Source organism: Balaenoptera musculus, chromosome 1 (genome assembly GCF_009873245.2).
Source record: "Balaenoptera musculus isolate JJ_BM4_2016_0621 chromosome 1, mBalMus1.pri.v3, whole genome shotgun sequence".
In the NCBI taxonomy this organism is placed as follows: Eukaryota; Metazoa; Chordata; class Mammalia; order Artiodactyla; family Balaenopteridae; genus Balaenoptera; species Balaenoptera musculus.
The window spans coordinates 8,536,813-8,552,492 of record NC_045785.1 but is presented as its reverse complement, the minus strand read 5'-3'; the positions used below and the strand labels follow the sequence as shown (position 1 = coordinate 8,552,492).

General features: G+C 46.0%; 1 protein-coding gene across 1 annotated transcript in view; it reads left to right on the top strand.

Annotated features, from left to right (window-relative positions):
* Window positions 1–5,421: 5,421 nt before the first annotated feature.
* Window positions 5,422–15,680, top strand: part of MTOR (mechanistic target of rapamycin kinase) — a 126,228-nt gene continuing 115,969 nt past the window's right edge. The window contains 7 exon segments of the mRNA XM_036841417.1: window positions 5,422–5,510; window positions 7,473–7,648; window positions 8,600–8,708; window positions 9,409–9,641; window positions 10,900–11,100; window positions 11,832–11,966; window positions 15,330–15,605. Of these exon segments, the coding sequence (XP_036697312.1) occupies window positions 7,487–7,648; window positions 8,600–8,708; window positions 9,409–9,641; window positions 10,900–11,100; window positions 11,832–11,966; window positions 15,330–15,605 (1,116 nt within the window). The 5' untranslated portion in view covers window positions 5,422–5,510; window positions 7,473–7,486.

Below are 15,680 nucleotides of genomic sequence, written 5' to 3'. Positions count from 1 at the left end.
GCACGCAGCAGTGAATAAAACGGACAAAAAAAAAAAAAAAGGACAAAAATCAGGGAGCACATTGAGGGTGATAAGAAAGGTGTACTAAACTTCCTTTTCAAATGGGAAAACCGAAGCTCTGAAATGGGAAATGACGTCTAGGAAATTATTAGCTTAGCCAAGACATTGAAGCAACCTAAAGGTCCATCAACAGATGAATGGATAAAGATATATATAAAATGGAATATTACTCAGCCATAAAAAGAATGAAATACTGCCATTTGCAGCAACATGGATGGACCTAGAGGTTATCATACGAAGTGAAGTCAGACAGAGAAAGACAAATATTATATGAAATCACATATGGGGAATCTTAAAAATAATGCAAATGAACTTTTTTATAAAACAGAAACAGACTCACAGAAACAAAACAAACATGGCTACCAAGGAGAAAGGGGGGGAGGGGTAAGTTAGGAGTATGGGATTAAAAGATACACACTACTATATATAAAATAGATAAACAACAAGGATTTACTGTACAGCACAGGGAACTATATTCAATATCTTGTAATAACCTATAATGGAAAAGAATCTGAAAAAGAATATATACATATGTATCTGAATCACTTTGCTGTACACCTGAAACTAACGCAATATTGTAAATCAACTATAGCTCAATTTAAAAAAACTAAACTAAAATTTAAAAAAGAAATTATTACCTCTGGTAATAATCACAACAGAAATAATTCCCACTTTTTATTATGCATATTCCGTATACTGCCCTGACTGCCTTTTTATCTTTCTTCTAGTTTATGTACTTATTCATGCACAGAACTGCCCTCCTCCCCACCCACCAGTTGGCCAGCTTTGTGTCTCCATTTCCTGCCTTCTGGGAGCTTATGGTCCATATCTGTAGCTTGTTCTGGCTGGAGAGAGCCAATTGTTAAATTTTTAGGAATTTTGTGAGCAGTCATTAAGCAAAGCCATTATTAAAAATTAACTTATACAAACTTACAAGTAGATCCATTATATTAAAAGCCAAGGTAACAAATACTCAAAACTCATTACTTCTTAATTCTTTCACTACACTTTACCATTTATGCTCTTCAGGTTATTTATGTCTATTTTATCTGCATTGTGGAAATACTACATAATGATGTGCTGCCGCTTATCTCTTCCTACCTGTTCATTCAGTGATATCCGCTGGTGGTTTGAAATCTGCCATGATGGGAGTATTCATATCACACAAATCAGCAAATGCTTCATAATTGTTTTGTACATCATCTGGAATTAAGAAAGTGACGGAGAAAAGTTAATAATGCAGATTAAATTTTAAGAGTGTGTCAACTCTGTAGCTGTTTCGTTTTGAGTAGCAGCAAAAATTTGAGGAAATATACTTCCAGTATTAGAATATTATCCAATTCAGCAAAGAAGCCATTCGTGTCATTGACGGACTAGTGAAGTTCAGTATATCTCAATTGTTTCACTTTCCACCTACTCCTTAACGTAAAAGATAATACTGGGACTTCCCTGGTGGTCCAGTGGGTAAGACTCCACGCTCCCAATGCAGGGGACCCGGGTTTGACCCCTGTTCAGGGAACTAGATCCTGCATGCATGCTGCAACTAAGGGTTCTCATGCCGTAACTAAAGATCCCACATGCCACAACGAGGATCCCACGAGCCACAACTAAGACCCAGCACAACCTAAATAAATATTTTAAAATATATATATATATATATTTTTTTTTTTAGAAAAGATAATATCAACCAACAGTCATGTTGGAACTACACTCATTGGTCAGTGCAACCATAGGGAGGCTACACAATATCAAAAAAGCATACTGTTAGAATCAACTGGCTATATGGAATTTATAATAAAGAGTATCGTGTATTTTATTATTATTTGTAAGTTTTGTGCTACACATTCTTCGTATTAGTGAACGTTATAATACACATATAACATATATGGACACAGGACTGACTACATGATTTTGGTGCCTAGTGCAAAATAAAAATGCAGGACCTCTTGTTCAAAAATCATTAAGAATTTCAAGACAGAGCATTCTGACCTCACAGGTCACACATCATGAAGGAAGCCCAGTATATACATACATGCCGCCCTCCCTTCCCAGCTGGTTGTTAAACATTTACAACTCCACCACCCAGCACATACTTGCAATGCTGGCCAAACCTGAATATCCAATGCTGTCGAATCAGACAAGAGGAAGAAGCAGATATGTTCAAATCCTGGCTCTACCACTTACCAACTGTATGACCCAATTCCTCTGGACATCAGATTACTCCTATACAAAGTGGGAACAATATGGCTGCCTCATTCATAGAGATGTTCAGGAACAGCAGTGACAGCATTTACTGACTGTTCATATGTGTCATACAGTGTTTTGGGTACTTTACATGTATTAGCATTTAACCCACACAATACCACCTACCGAAGTAGGTACATTATAATCCTTCTAGGTTTTTTTTTGTTTTTGTTTTTTTTATTTTTGGCTGTGTTGGGTCTTTGTTTCTGTGCGAGGGCTTTCTCTAGTTGCGGCAAGCGGGGGCCACTCTTCATCGCGTAGCGCGGGCCTCGCGCTATCGCGGCCTCATGTTGCGGAGCACAGGCTCCAGACGCGCAGGCTCAGTAGTTGTAGCCTCACGGGCCTAGTTGCTCCACGGCATGTGGGATCTTCCCAGACCAGGGCTCGAACCCGTGTTCCCTGCATTGGCAGGCAGATTCTCAACCACTGCGCCACCAGGGAAGCCCCACCTTCTAGTTTTGTAAATAAGGAAATAGGTACATAAGTGCTTTCTCATATAGTCAATAAATGTTGGAGCTAAGTTTCAGATTCGGTTAGTTTTGACTCCAAGATGCTTTTAACCACTACTCTATAATGTCCGCCAAAACGCCTGATAGCTTGTAAGTGCTCAATAAATATGTTATTATTTTAACATAATGGACAAGAAAGCTCTTTGTAAACTGCAAAGAGACCTATAAATGCACTGATTACTATTGCTATAAAACCATCTTCGATTGTTAATTAGAAAACAGGGCCATACCACGTCTTAGGGAGACAAAAACCTCATATATTGCTGGTGGAAATGAAAATTGATACCTCCCTTACAGAGATGAATTTGACAATATCCATCGAATTACACATGCATTTACCCTCTGACCCTATAATCACATTTCTGGTACTATTTTGTATAGCTGCCAGGGAATAAAATTATATATCTACAAAGGCATTCATTGCAGCATCATTAGTAATAGCATGAATTTGAAAATAACACGTGTCCATCAACAGAGAAATGGAAATATAAATTATGATATATGCATGTGATGGATCACTATGCAGCTATAAGAATAACAAAAGAACAAGGAAGCCTTCTATACACTAAGAAAGATCTCTAAGATATCCTAGAATTTTTTTTTTAAATAAATTTATTTATTTATTTCTTTTGGCTGCATTGGGTCTTCGTTGCTGCGCGCGGGCTTCTTCTAGTTGCGGCGAGCGTGGGCTTCTCATTGCGGTGGCTTCTCTTGCTGCGGAGCACAGACTCTAGGCACGTGGGCTTCAGTAGTTGCAGCACGCGGGCTTCAGTAGCTGTGGCTCGCGGGCTCTAGAGCGCAGGCTCAGTAGCTGTGGCGCACGGGCTTAGTTGCCCCGTGGCATGTGGGGTTTTTCCGGGACCAGGGCTTGAACCCATGTCCCCTGAATTGGCAGGTGGATTCTTAACCACTGCGCCACCAGGGAAGCCAAGGTACCCTAGAATTTTAAAAAGTACAGAACAGTGTATATAGCGTAACAAAAGAGGGAAATAAGAATATATATTTATATTTGTCTTTTATTTACATAGAAATGTAAAAAATGTAAAATCTAGGGATACATAAGAACTAAGAAAATAAGTAGTGAAGGGGCAGGGGTGGAGCAAGACTTATAATGATACGCATAATTTTTAATTATTTTGAGATTTGAACAGTGAGTGTATTACATATTCAAAAATGTTTAACGACTAAATATAGAGATGTTGAAAACAAGTGAAAACTGTGAAATTCAGAGGAACAATTATTTCACAGAAGAATCAATGTAAAGATTCTAAACCTAAAGAAGTAGTCATGGGACTTCCCTGGCGGTCCAGTGGTTAAGGCTTCACCCTCCAATGCAGGGGGTGTGGGTTTGATCCCCTCAGGGAGCTAAGATCCCACATGCCTCATGACCAAAAAAAAATAACATAAAACAGAAGCAATATTGTAACAAATTCAATAAAGACTTTAAAAATGGTCCACATCAAAAAAAAAAAAGTAGTCACAACTTCTTTTTCTCTTAAATCTGCCAAAGCGTTTTTTAGCCACAGAATATTACCAAACCTCTTTTATTTGGTAATTTAGTACTTCTGGAAACTTACACCTCTTCAACAAACACTTTTTATTTAAAAAAGTAAATGATGGTAATGTGTAAAGGAAAAATATGCCTTCCCCAAATTCCATTACACCTTAGTTGTATATTTTCCCCATGTGAACATAGACACATAAGAAACATATAAATTTTTAATAGGTTATATTATACTTACATGGTATAATTGTGAACCCTTTTCCTTCTTAGCAAATATTCATCTACATTACGATTATTAATTTCTACCTACATTTTCCTTAATATAAATTACTATATTTTATTTAATCGGACTCCTATTGTGAGGTATTTAGGAATTTTCAATGCTTACTATAATAAACAGACCGTGATTTTTAAAAAAAGAAATGTAGTCAAATTCCATTTTTGCCATTGATTTTCGAAAGGATGTTTTTTAAATGATACTACTTTGAAATTATTTGTTTACGAGCAGCTTATTTAGCTAAAACTTGTCTACGGTTTCTCGCGAATGATCTTGTGAGCTAGATAATTTTGGAAAAGTGGGGAAATCTAAAAACGCTTTCAAATGCGTATTCCATTTCACAGAAGAGAAATCACGGATGCACAAGTAGCGCTAGTCCGAAAATTCCACTTCTTTTGCTCCAGTAATTACAAGGCGCTGGCATCGCTCACACTCTGGTCTCGAAGATTAAACCCGGCGGGGTCGCGAACCTCCGCTTACCGCCTAGTGGTTCCATTCCACGGTACCCAGACAGCGGAATGCGCACCTCCACAGCCCAGGTGCAGAGGGGACTTATAGTAGCGATGCACCGGATGTGTGCGTGGAAGTGACTGAAGTCAACTCACGACCGATTGGTTCTCCCGAGTGGACCTAAGCCCCCTTTCACCTGCCACTGGCCACGGTGTTTGTCTATTTGAACAGTCCCCGCCCCCTTGAGAAGCCGGGTCCCGAAGCCTCACTTCTCCTTAATGACTATTGGCCGGTGTTCCAGTCCATCTTCCTCTTACGCCCGTCGATTGGTCCTTAGGGCTGGGAGCCCGCCTTCCCTCCCGCCCGGCTTAGAGGACAGCAGGGAAGGCGGGTGGTGGGGTCGGGGTCCTGAAGCGGCGGTACCGGCGCTGGCGGCGGCAGCTGAGGCCTTGGCCGAAGCCGCGCGGTGAGTCTGGGACCTGGCACCGACCCCTACAAGGCGGCGGAATTTCCAGACCCACGGTCAACCTGGTCCGTGGGGGTACCCCGGGAAGTCGTCCGTCTGGGACGTGAGGTCCCCTCAGTACTGGCCCCCACGGAGTTGGGCGCCTCCTGAGCCCTGGACCCGCACCCCCGAGGCAACGCCCACCTCTTCCCGGACCCGCAGGAAACCCCCGAGCCCTTTAGCCTGCTGTGCGTCTCTGGCGCCACGAAGGCCGGCCCATCAGCTCCTGTATTGCTGGGGCGCCTTTGGGTCTCCTTGCCCATCAGTCGCCCCTTCTTCAGAGCCCCCTACAAATTGTCCTCAAAGAGGACCAACGTCAGTGTCAGCCCCTTGCGCTCCACCGTGGAGGCCTCTCAAGGACCCATTCCCCGGAGCTGAGCTCGGTTCCATCCCAGAGTTTCATCCTCTCTGCTTCCCCCGCCCCCATCCCTAGTTTCGGCCACCTGACTTTAACTTCTGTAAGCCCTCGCCAAGACCCTTCGGATATTTAACTTCTAGTATTTTAATTGAATTCTCCCTGGAGCAGATGGCCTGTGGGCCTTAGACCTTATAAAGATCTGCTGGTTCGTTCCTGAGACTGGAAATTCCTTGCTAGCCTCCCTCCCCCAGACGAGCGCACACACTGTGGTTTTCTCATCTGGAGTCCTTGGGTTTCCTCTCCCCTGAAGGCTGACACTTCCTTCTGCACTCTTCTCGGCACTGGAGTATTTAAAAGCTTTTCAGAACCAATTATTCCCTGTTTTGTTTTGTTTTTTTCTCTGCATTTCACAAATTCTTTGAAAAATAAGAGATTTTGAAAATTTGATTTTCTAATATAATCTGGACATACCTAGGATAGGTGCATATGTTACTGACATAGCAGTCTGCCAGAGCGCTATCATGGCCACTTTATTGTGGTCGCCCGATTATTTGTATTTCCCCCTAGACTGTAAGCTTATTGAGGGAAGGGACAGGGCATAACTGAAGAATGAATGAGTGATCTCAGGAACGAATCAGTCTCTTTTAGAGCACATTCCAAGTCCTAATGTTCTATAGAACTGCGCTGTCCTATACAATAACCATCAGCCACATATGGCTTAGAGCACTTGAAATGTGATTGGTCCAAGTTGAGATTACCCTAAGTGTAAAATACACAGTAGATTTTGGAGACTCAGTACAAAAAAGAGAATAGAAAAATATATCAATAATTTTTATATTGATTACATGTTGAAATGATATTTGGGATGTATTGGATTAAATAAAATGTATTAATTTTGCCTGTTTCTTTTTACCTTTTCGATATGGCTACAAGGAAATTTAAAGTTATTTTACATTTGTGGCTTGTATTTCTATTGGGCACTGCTGCTACAGAATAATAATCAATTTCCCTCTTTAAATTGAACTGCTGGAGGAAAAAGACAGTCTTAGGCATGCTTTATTTTCTCTCTCCCTCCCCACCTCTAGTACCTCACTCTGTGCCATGTACATAGTAGTCATAATGATAATCATAGCTAACAACTATTAAGAACTCACTGTGCCTGGCACTGTTTAAGCACTTTTTAACTGTTTAGTGTGTTAACTCATTTAATCCTCACATCAATCCTATGAGCTAGGTACTGTTATCCTCTTATTACAGTTTAGGAAACTAAGACATTTTAAGTATCTTTCCTCAAGGTATATAATTTTGGACTGGATTCACACCCAGGTAGCCTGGCAACACAGCCCATAATTTGACCCTCTCTCCTATGCTACCTCTTTTAAACATCAGTCGTTGTTGAATGAATCGAGGCTCTCTGCATGTTTTTCAGTGAGGTGTCCCAACCTTTTTAGGATCCCCAGCCTGACGTGGATAGGGTGAAGATCTGTGTTGAGGAGCTGGGGCCATAAATGAGTTCATCGCCATGGTTTGTTATTCAGAATATTAAAGGAAGCTTCTCTCCGAAGAACCTCAGGGCAAGATGCTTGGAACCGGCCCTGCCGCTGCTGCCACAGCTACCACCGCATCCAGCAATGTGAGCGTCCTGCAGCAGTTTGCCAGCGGCCTGAAGAGCCGGAATGAGGAGACCAGGGCCAAAGCCGCCAAGGAGCTCCAGCACTATGTCACCATGGAGCTCCGAGAGGTTGGGATTGCTGTGGTTCGGGGCCGTTCATCATGGAGTGTTGGGGTTACATATACCATCCCTGGTTTAGATGCCTCTTGACAGCTAAGTGAGGATTCGGAAAATGCAGAGATTCCATTTTAGAAAGGCACCGATTTCTCATGTCTGTAGAATGGGCAGGTTCCTTTGCAGTTACACATTTCTGTGGCATTTCCTGTGTTGCAGTATTTTAGGAGTCGGCTGCTTCTTTTCATTTTTTTTCTTTTTCATGCCACATTCCAGACCTTCCACTCTTTCTGCCTGATAACAGTGGTTGGGATGGGTTTGACGAGTTGGTTGCTTGGGGCTTGCTTTCTTTCTTTTTTTTTTTCCCCCTTAATTTTTATTTATTTATTTATTTTTATTTTTGGCTGTGTTGTGTCTTCATTGCTGTGTGCAGGCTTTCTCTAGTTGCGTTGAGCGGGGGCTGCTCTTCCTTGCGGCGCGCGGGCTTCTCATTGCCTTGGCTTCTCTTGTTGTGGAGCTCGGGGTCTAGGCATGCAGGCTCAGTAGTTGTGGCTCGCGGGCTTAGTTGCTGCGTGGCATGTGGGATCTTCCCGGACCAGGGCTGGAACCCATGTCCCCTGCATTGGCAGGTGGATTCTTAACCACTGTGCCACCAGGGAAGTCCTGGGCCTTTCTAAATAGAGACCAGACTTGAGGTCAGGGACAATGTCTTGTTTATTCTTATACTCTTGGTACTAGGTAGAATCTAGGACGGGACGTGGCCTGCAGAGGAGTAGATACTCGATAAGTATTTGTTAAATACACCGATGAATTGCTCTTCAGTTTAAAACTATAGAAATAGGCAGTGGCCATGTCATCTTTGGCTGGAACTGTACCTCCTGGCTATCTCTCAGGTCCTAGTCTTTGGAAGCCACCCCACCACCAGGGAGACATTAGAAACTGTTCTGAGTACATCTTCTTTTGTAGATGAGTCAAGAAGAGTCTACTCGCTTCTATGATCAGCTGAACCATCACATTTTTGAACTGGTTTCCAGCTCAGATGCCAATGAGAGGAAAGGTGGCATCTTGGCCATAGGTAAGGACAGAGTTTCTGGTAAGGTGAGAACTGGGAATAAAGGACTCTTCAGCTTTGTGTCTGCTGCACCCTGGGTCTGCTTCTTACTGGACACTTAGTTCACATTTGTTTAATGAATTTTAAGGAGCCTTGTGGCTTTCAGTATACTTATCCAGCTATTAATTCTAGCAATAGTCCTGGGACGTCGACAAAGCAGGTTTTTTCAGATATGGAATCTCAGAACTGTTAAGCGACTTTTCTAGGGCCAGTGTGCCTGAACTGAAACTAGAAGCCTGCTTTCTTTCCACTGCAGAAATGCAGGCTCTGGTTTCTCTGTAGAGCAAAGTTTGGCATAGTGGGGCTTACGAATAGAAAAGTAGAGTTGGGGTGCAGTGAATGAAAGGCAGGTAATTTTCAACCTCCAGGGACTGGTCTTCCATCCTGTGAAATATTATTCAGTCCCAGTTTGTTTTCCTTTTTTTCTTGGGAAAACAAATTATGTATACTAAAGTGAGGTTATTTTGCTTTATATAAGTAGTTCTGGCACAAATATGAAATCTGTTGGTTAAAATGAAAATTATTTGCATCCTTACTGTCTGGAAATTGCAGTCTGTACTTAAAGTAAAAGGAAGGGGTCACTGGCTAGCTTTCCTCTGAAGGCAGCATACTTTCCTGGACAGCATGTGCCCTTCCTCACCTTTTTCTTTCCTCTCTTTTCCAGCCAGCCTCATAGGAGTGGAAGGTGGGAACGCCACCCGAATCGGAAGATTTGCTAACTACCTTCGGAACCTCCTCCCCTCCAATGACCCAGTTGTCATGGAAATGGCATCCAAGGCCATCGGTCGCCTCGCCATGGCAGGGGACACTTTTACCGCGGAGTATGTGGAGTTTGAGGTGAAGCGAGCCTTGGAATGGCTGGGTGCTGACCGCAACGAGGGCCGGAGACATGCGGCTGTGAGTGCGTGGCGAGTGGTGGCTCCACGTCGGGGTCCTTCACACGATGTGCTCAGGTCCCTGAAAGGCAAAGAATGAGGGGGTGCTCCAGGCAAAGGCACTGGGCTTCTTGGTGGCCCTCGGTTCTGTCCTGAATCCCTTTCTCTCTTCACCCTGAGCTCCGTACCTGAAGAGGAGACTTAATGTTCTCTTTTGTTGCTTGAGAGGCAGCCCTATGTGCAGTGCTTGTCCTGACCTCCAGTTTTCCAGAATCAAAAATGCCTCCCAGGCAGAAGGCACCCCCTCAGCCGTAGGGAAGAGGAGAAGCCACAAGCCAAGAGGCTTACAAAGCCCCCAGACAACCGCGCTATCTGCAGGATCCCTCTGTCAAGGTCCCTCCATATCCCGTGGGAAATGGGAGTACTGGCTGAGAGAGGAGCAGGGAGGGACTCACTCTCTGTGCTGGGAGAGTTGGCCTGCCTTCTCCCAGGCCTTTCCAGTTTATTTTTTAGTCATTTATTGATCGGTCGGTACGTAGTCCAGACTTCCTCTTTCCCGTTGGCTGTTCTTCACTTGAGGAAGTGGTGGCTTCCTATCCTCTTCTTCTAGACGCACATACTCATTGCTTTCTGAGGCTCATCCCTGAAACAGGCTGGTTTGATGGGCTAGGAATCCAGGCTGTGAGATGGGGGAGAGTCTGTCCTTAAGAGAGAGAATCTAGGAATGAATGTGATGGAGATCAGAAGCTTCAGTTGGATCCTTTCCAGTCGGTTCCCTCTTTCGGGGACAGCACCACACGGAGGGAGCCTGCCTGGGTGAGGGGCCCACACATGGACCCTGGTGCTACTTCCTAACTCTGTAACTTGGGGCAGCCTCCGAACCTTCAGTTTTTCCAGGGTCAGATGAAAATAATAGCAAGATTACATATTAAACAGGATTATTCATTCATTCAATACAATGTTCATTGAATGCCTGCTGTATTTCGGGCACATTCTAGGCTATCAGTAGAGCAGTGTACAAAGCATTAAACACGTCTGCCCTTTCAGAACTTGTGTTCTAACATTACAAGCATTCTGCTTCTAAACACCCTAGGATAATAAACACTGAGATGTTTGATCAATTTCACTCTCCTTCCTAGGTCCCCAGAATTTCTGAGCTAGAAGAGTGGGCAAGTGTGCTCTTTTCCTAGTGTATGTAGGCTCTAGGATGACAGGAGGCTGTGTCCCTGAGAGAACAAGACTCTGACCCAGATGAAAGTTCTCTGTGCCTTTTCTCCTAGGTCCTGGTTCTTCGTGAGCTGGCCATCAGCGTTCCCACCTTCTTCTTCCAGCAAGTGCAGCCTTTCTTTGACAATATTTTTGTGGCCGTGTGGGACCCCAAACAGGCCATCCGTGAGGGAGCTGTTGCCGCCCTTCGTGCCTGTCTGATCCTCACCACCCAGCGGGAGCCGAAGGAGATGCAGAAGCCACAGTGGTACAGGGTGAGGAGATGGTTCCATCCCAACCTCCAGCAGAGCACGTTTGCGTAGAGTATCACCGGGCCTACAGGACAGCAGCAGGCCCCTTGCCATAGAGCAAGTAGCCTGTCTGCTTTGGTCTCCCATGGTTTTTTAAGCTCAGTATGAATCAGTAGTTATTTTATTGTTTTTCACAAAAGTAAAGATTGATCGATAGCCACACCATTGTTTTCTGTACCACTAAGAGTGAGACTATAGTGCCAGTTAAACTCACTGCCTTCTTATCAACAATTACAAGACATCTTTTTTCAGAGATGTTAATGTATAGAAATATGGGTGTCTCTGGAGACATGCCAGTGCTCCTCTAGTGTCGTGAGTCCTGTGCTGACTGCCGCTGCCAAGTGAACCTGCTAAGGAGCCTTGTCCTGCAAAAAGAGCCCTGAACATGGGAACCTGGGATTGGAGACCTGGGTTCTCGTCTTGGCCGCTCTGTGACCTTGGACAAGTCACTTAGCTTCTTTGAGCCTCTTGTTTTTTCTCTATTAAATAGGGGTGGTAGTGGTATCTCCCTCATGGTATTGCTGTGAGAGTTGAAGCTAAATGAAACGAGAGAGCTCAATGAGTTAGGATTGTTGGTGACACCGGCACGAGGCCCTCAGCAGGCATGGTAACCTCAGAGCCCCCCATGTAGATGGGTGGGGCTGCTTTCTAACTCTGGACGTTGGGTAGTTTAGGCATTCTGTATCTCTCCGTAGCACACGTTTGAGGAAGCAGAGAAAGGGTTTGACGAGACCTTGGCCAAGGAGAAGGGCATGAATCGCGATGATCGGATCCACGGAGCCTTACTGATCCTCAACGAGCTGGTTCGCATCAGCAGCATGGAGGGGGAGGTGAGAAGCGCGTTTCAGGGTGTCCAGTCTTCTCACGTGCCATTCTGGGAGCGAGACGAGGCGAGATCCCTGTCCTCAAAGAGCTGACATTTTGTGGGGGGAGCAGGCAATAGATAGACAAATAGGAACATTTCAGGTAGCAGCAAGTTCTGTGAGGAAATGGGGTGGTGGGTAACGGGGGTGCGGGTGACTCCCTCCCTGAGGTTGGTGCCGTTTGAGCTGAGACCACATGACATGGAGGAGCCAGCCTTGCAGCGGGCAGGGAGGTGGTGCTCCAGGCAGAGACTTTGAGGTGGAAGAGAGTTTGATAAGTTCAGGCGAGAAGGGAAGTGTGGCTGGTGCACCGTGAGCAAGGGAGAGGGCGGGAGGGACCGCACCGGGGGCCTCACAGCTCGTGGCCCCGACTGGCTCCCGTTCTCCTCACAGGGCTGTGTCCACAGGATGACGTGATGGCATCCGTCTTTAACAGTCATTGGCTACTTGTGGGGAAGAGCTTGTGGAGAGGCAGGAAGGGAAGCAGGGAGGTGAGTTAGGAGGTGTGCTGGCTCAAAAAGCAGCTGCAAAGTTGGGTTTAAAAGTGCAAGGACTGTATTAGGGAAATAAACTTTGAGAGAAAATGGGGAGGGAGCTGGGAGAGGTTGGGAGAACCATCAGGCCTCAGTGCGTATCTGACCCTGAGAGAACAAGAGCGGGAAGAAAAGTTGGATGGAAGCACCCTAGTCTGCTGTGCGGAGCCATCACAGGGTCCTCAGGCCAGAGCTGGCCGTCAAGAGGAGGCCCACCGTAGCCTTCCTACCGTGTTCGTCGTCGGCTAGAAGCAGCTCGTGGAAAATGTGGCCTTGGCACAGACATGGCCATGGATTTCAGAGTAGCAGCTGGGGCCCTGGGTCGGTTACACTCCTTGTAGCTGGAGGTCCTGTTCTCACGGCCGCCCCAGGAGGCGATTGCAGTCACCTGGGCGAGCAGTGGTGGTGGCTTCAACTGGCACTGGCAGTGTAGACACAAAAGTAGATTCAGGGTCAATCCACTGACACCAGATTCAGGGTATATCTGGTAGGTAGAGCCCCACCTGTGAGTCTTCCTGTGGGAAGCCGGTTGGTGTGGACTTTCACCCCCGGGCTTCCTGCTTTCGTAGACCCAGCGATCATTTGGTGATGGCTGTGCCCTAGATGTGGGAGCAGCGTGTGCTGCAGTATGTGTAGAAGCACAGCGAGTCTGGCTTTGGATCCCCGCTCCTCTCTATACTGTGTAACTTGGGTAAATTACTTTCTTTCCTTATTTTGCTCAGTTTTAATGGGGATCTTATCCACCTCATTGGGTTCCTGTGAGGTTTCTAAATATATGTGAGGTGCTTAGCACAACACCTGATGCCTAGTGGGCATTCCATAAATGGTCACTCTCAGAGTTTTCCCCACCCAAGTATAATGTGGTACTTTCCACTGTACCCCACACAGCTCTGGGATCTTTGTTTTCTTCCAGTAAAACAGGGCAATATCACCTAACTGATAGGTGTAAATGAAATAGTACTTGTGATGGTGCTTTGTAAATTATAAAGAACTATCCAAATGTAAGGTGTTATAATTTCATAACTTTTTCATTCATTCAACAAATACTAATTGAGCACCTACTGTGGGCCAGCTATACCGTGTCCTAAGAGCTAGAAGAATAAGGCAGCAGTGAATAAAACAGTACATTGTAGCAAGGGAGGCAGACAATACACAAGTAAGTAAAAATACATAGTGTGGCATCTGGTGATAAATGCTGTGGAGAAGAGTAGGGCGGGGAGAAGGAGTAGGGGACGCCAGCATGGGTCAGGGATGGCATTTTAAAATATGACGTTTGAGCACAGCCATGAAGGAGGTAAGAAAAAAGCCATACAAACATCTGGGGGTGAGCTTTCTTCCAGACCGCTGGTCCTGGAAGCATGAGGCCCCGTGTCAGGAGCGTGCTGCTTTATGAAGGGAGCACGATTGCCGTTGCGACTGAGCTGAGTGAGAGGAGCTGGGAGATGGGGTTGGGGGAATGCCTGGGGCAGGGAGGGGGCTCGTCACCTAGGGTCTCAGACGCCCCTGTACAGACTGTGCTGGGAATGGATTACGGGAGGGGCCAGGGCTGAGGCCAGGAGTCTAGTCGGGGGGGAACTGCAGCATCTCAGCAGTAGTGGGAGCTGTCGGGGTACAAGGAGGGGCTGAATTCTGAATTTGGGATTTGGAGGTCGATAGGAGAAAAAGAAGGGTCAAGGTTTGGGACCTGAGCAACTAGAAGGGTAGAGTTGCCATCTACTGAGATGGGAGCAACAGGTCTGGGGTAGAAGGTCAGGAGTTTGCTTTTGAACGTGTTAAGTTTAAGATGCGTGTCGGGCGTCTGAGCGGAGTTATTGAGTAGCTTTGGGGAGAGATCTGAGCAAGAGAGACAGATTGGGGAGGTCATTGGCATATAGATGTTATTTCCAGTCGTGAGACTGGATGAGGACCCCCGGGGAACTAGGATAGTTGGAAGAGAGATGGGGGCTGAGAACCTGAGGTCGGGAGATGAGGAAGAACCAAGGGAGACCAAGAAGGAGCAGCAGCAGGGGTGGGGGTGGGGTGCCAGCAAAGCTCAGGGTCCAAGGAGCCAAGGGAAGAAAGGGTTTCAAGGAGGAGGAAACACTAAGTTGGATCAGATGCTGCAGACAAGTCAGATGCTCCAGACCATTCGATTTAGCAGCGTAAGAGTACTGGTGACCTTGACAAGAGTAGTGGATAAGATTTTCTGAAAAATGAAAATATCTGTGGAAAGAGTTTAGAAGTTTGGAAATTAATTGGTTTATATCTTTCTCAATTTGGAAAGCTGGAGAGTGAGTTATTAAGCAGCCCTTTGAATAAGTAAGAGATGGGGGTTCTCAGCCAGTCAGTGTACTCCATGCCTCGTATGGAATTCCTAGGACTCTAGAAAATTAACTTGCCTGAGTTGTCTCTACCTGGGTTTCTGGTGAGAAGAGGGAGAGCAGAACGTCCTTAGCAGGATGCTGGCTTGGGGCTGCCCCTCACCCTCGCAGGAGGCTCCGTTGCTAGATCCTAGGTCTGTTGTCACAGCCATCCGCAAGTCAGCTTTCCCAAACCAAGGGTGGGGTAGGGGGTTCTTGGGGGCCAGACCCCTGCTGCTTCTTCATTGTTCAGTAGGTGGTGCTCTTCTGCCTGAATTAGAACAGATTCAGGCCCCCTGCAAGGTTCTGGGGAAATCGAATCCTAGAGATGAAGAGTGGCCGCCGCCCACTGTGGGAAGAGTTGCATTTCAGGGTTGGGCTCGTGTTGTCGGCAGACTCCCTGGTGCCTAGGCAAATGCCACTTGTAAGTAAAGGTGACTTTTCCCCCATGTATATAGCGCCTGAGAGAAGAAATGGAAGAAATCACACAGCAGCAGTTGGTACATGACAAGTACTGCAAGGATCTCATGGGCTTCGGAACGAAACCTCGTCACATCACCCCCTTCACCAGTTTCCAGGCCATGCAGCCCCAGCAGTCAAACGCCTTGGTGGGACTGCTGGGGTACAGCTCTCACCAAGGCCTCATGGGCTTCGGGGCTTCCCCCAGCCCAGCGAAGTCCACCCTGGTGGAGAGTCGCTGCTGCAGAGACTTGATGGAGGAGAAATTTGATCAGGTCAGTGGCAGGAGGTCCGCTCCCTCTTCTCCCAAGCTCCACGCCTCCCTTTCCTTTGCCAACCCTGTGTCCTTC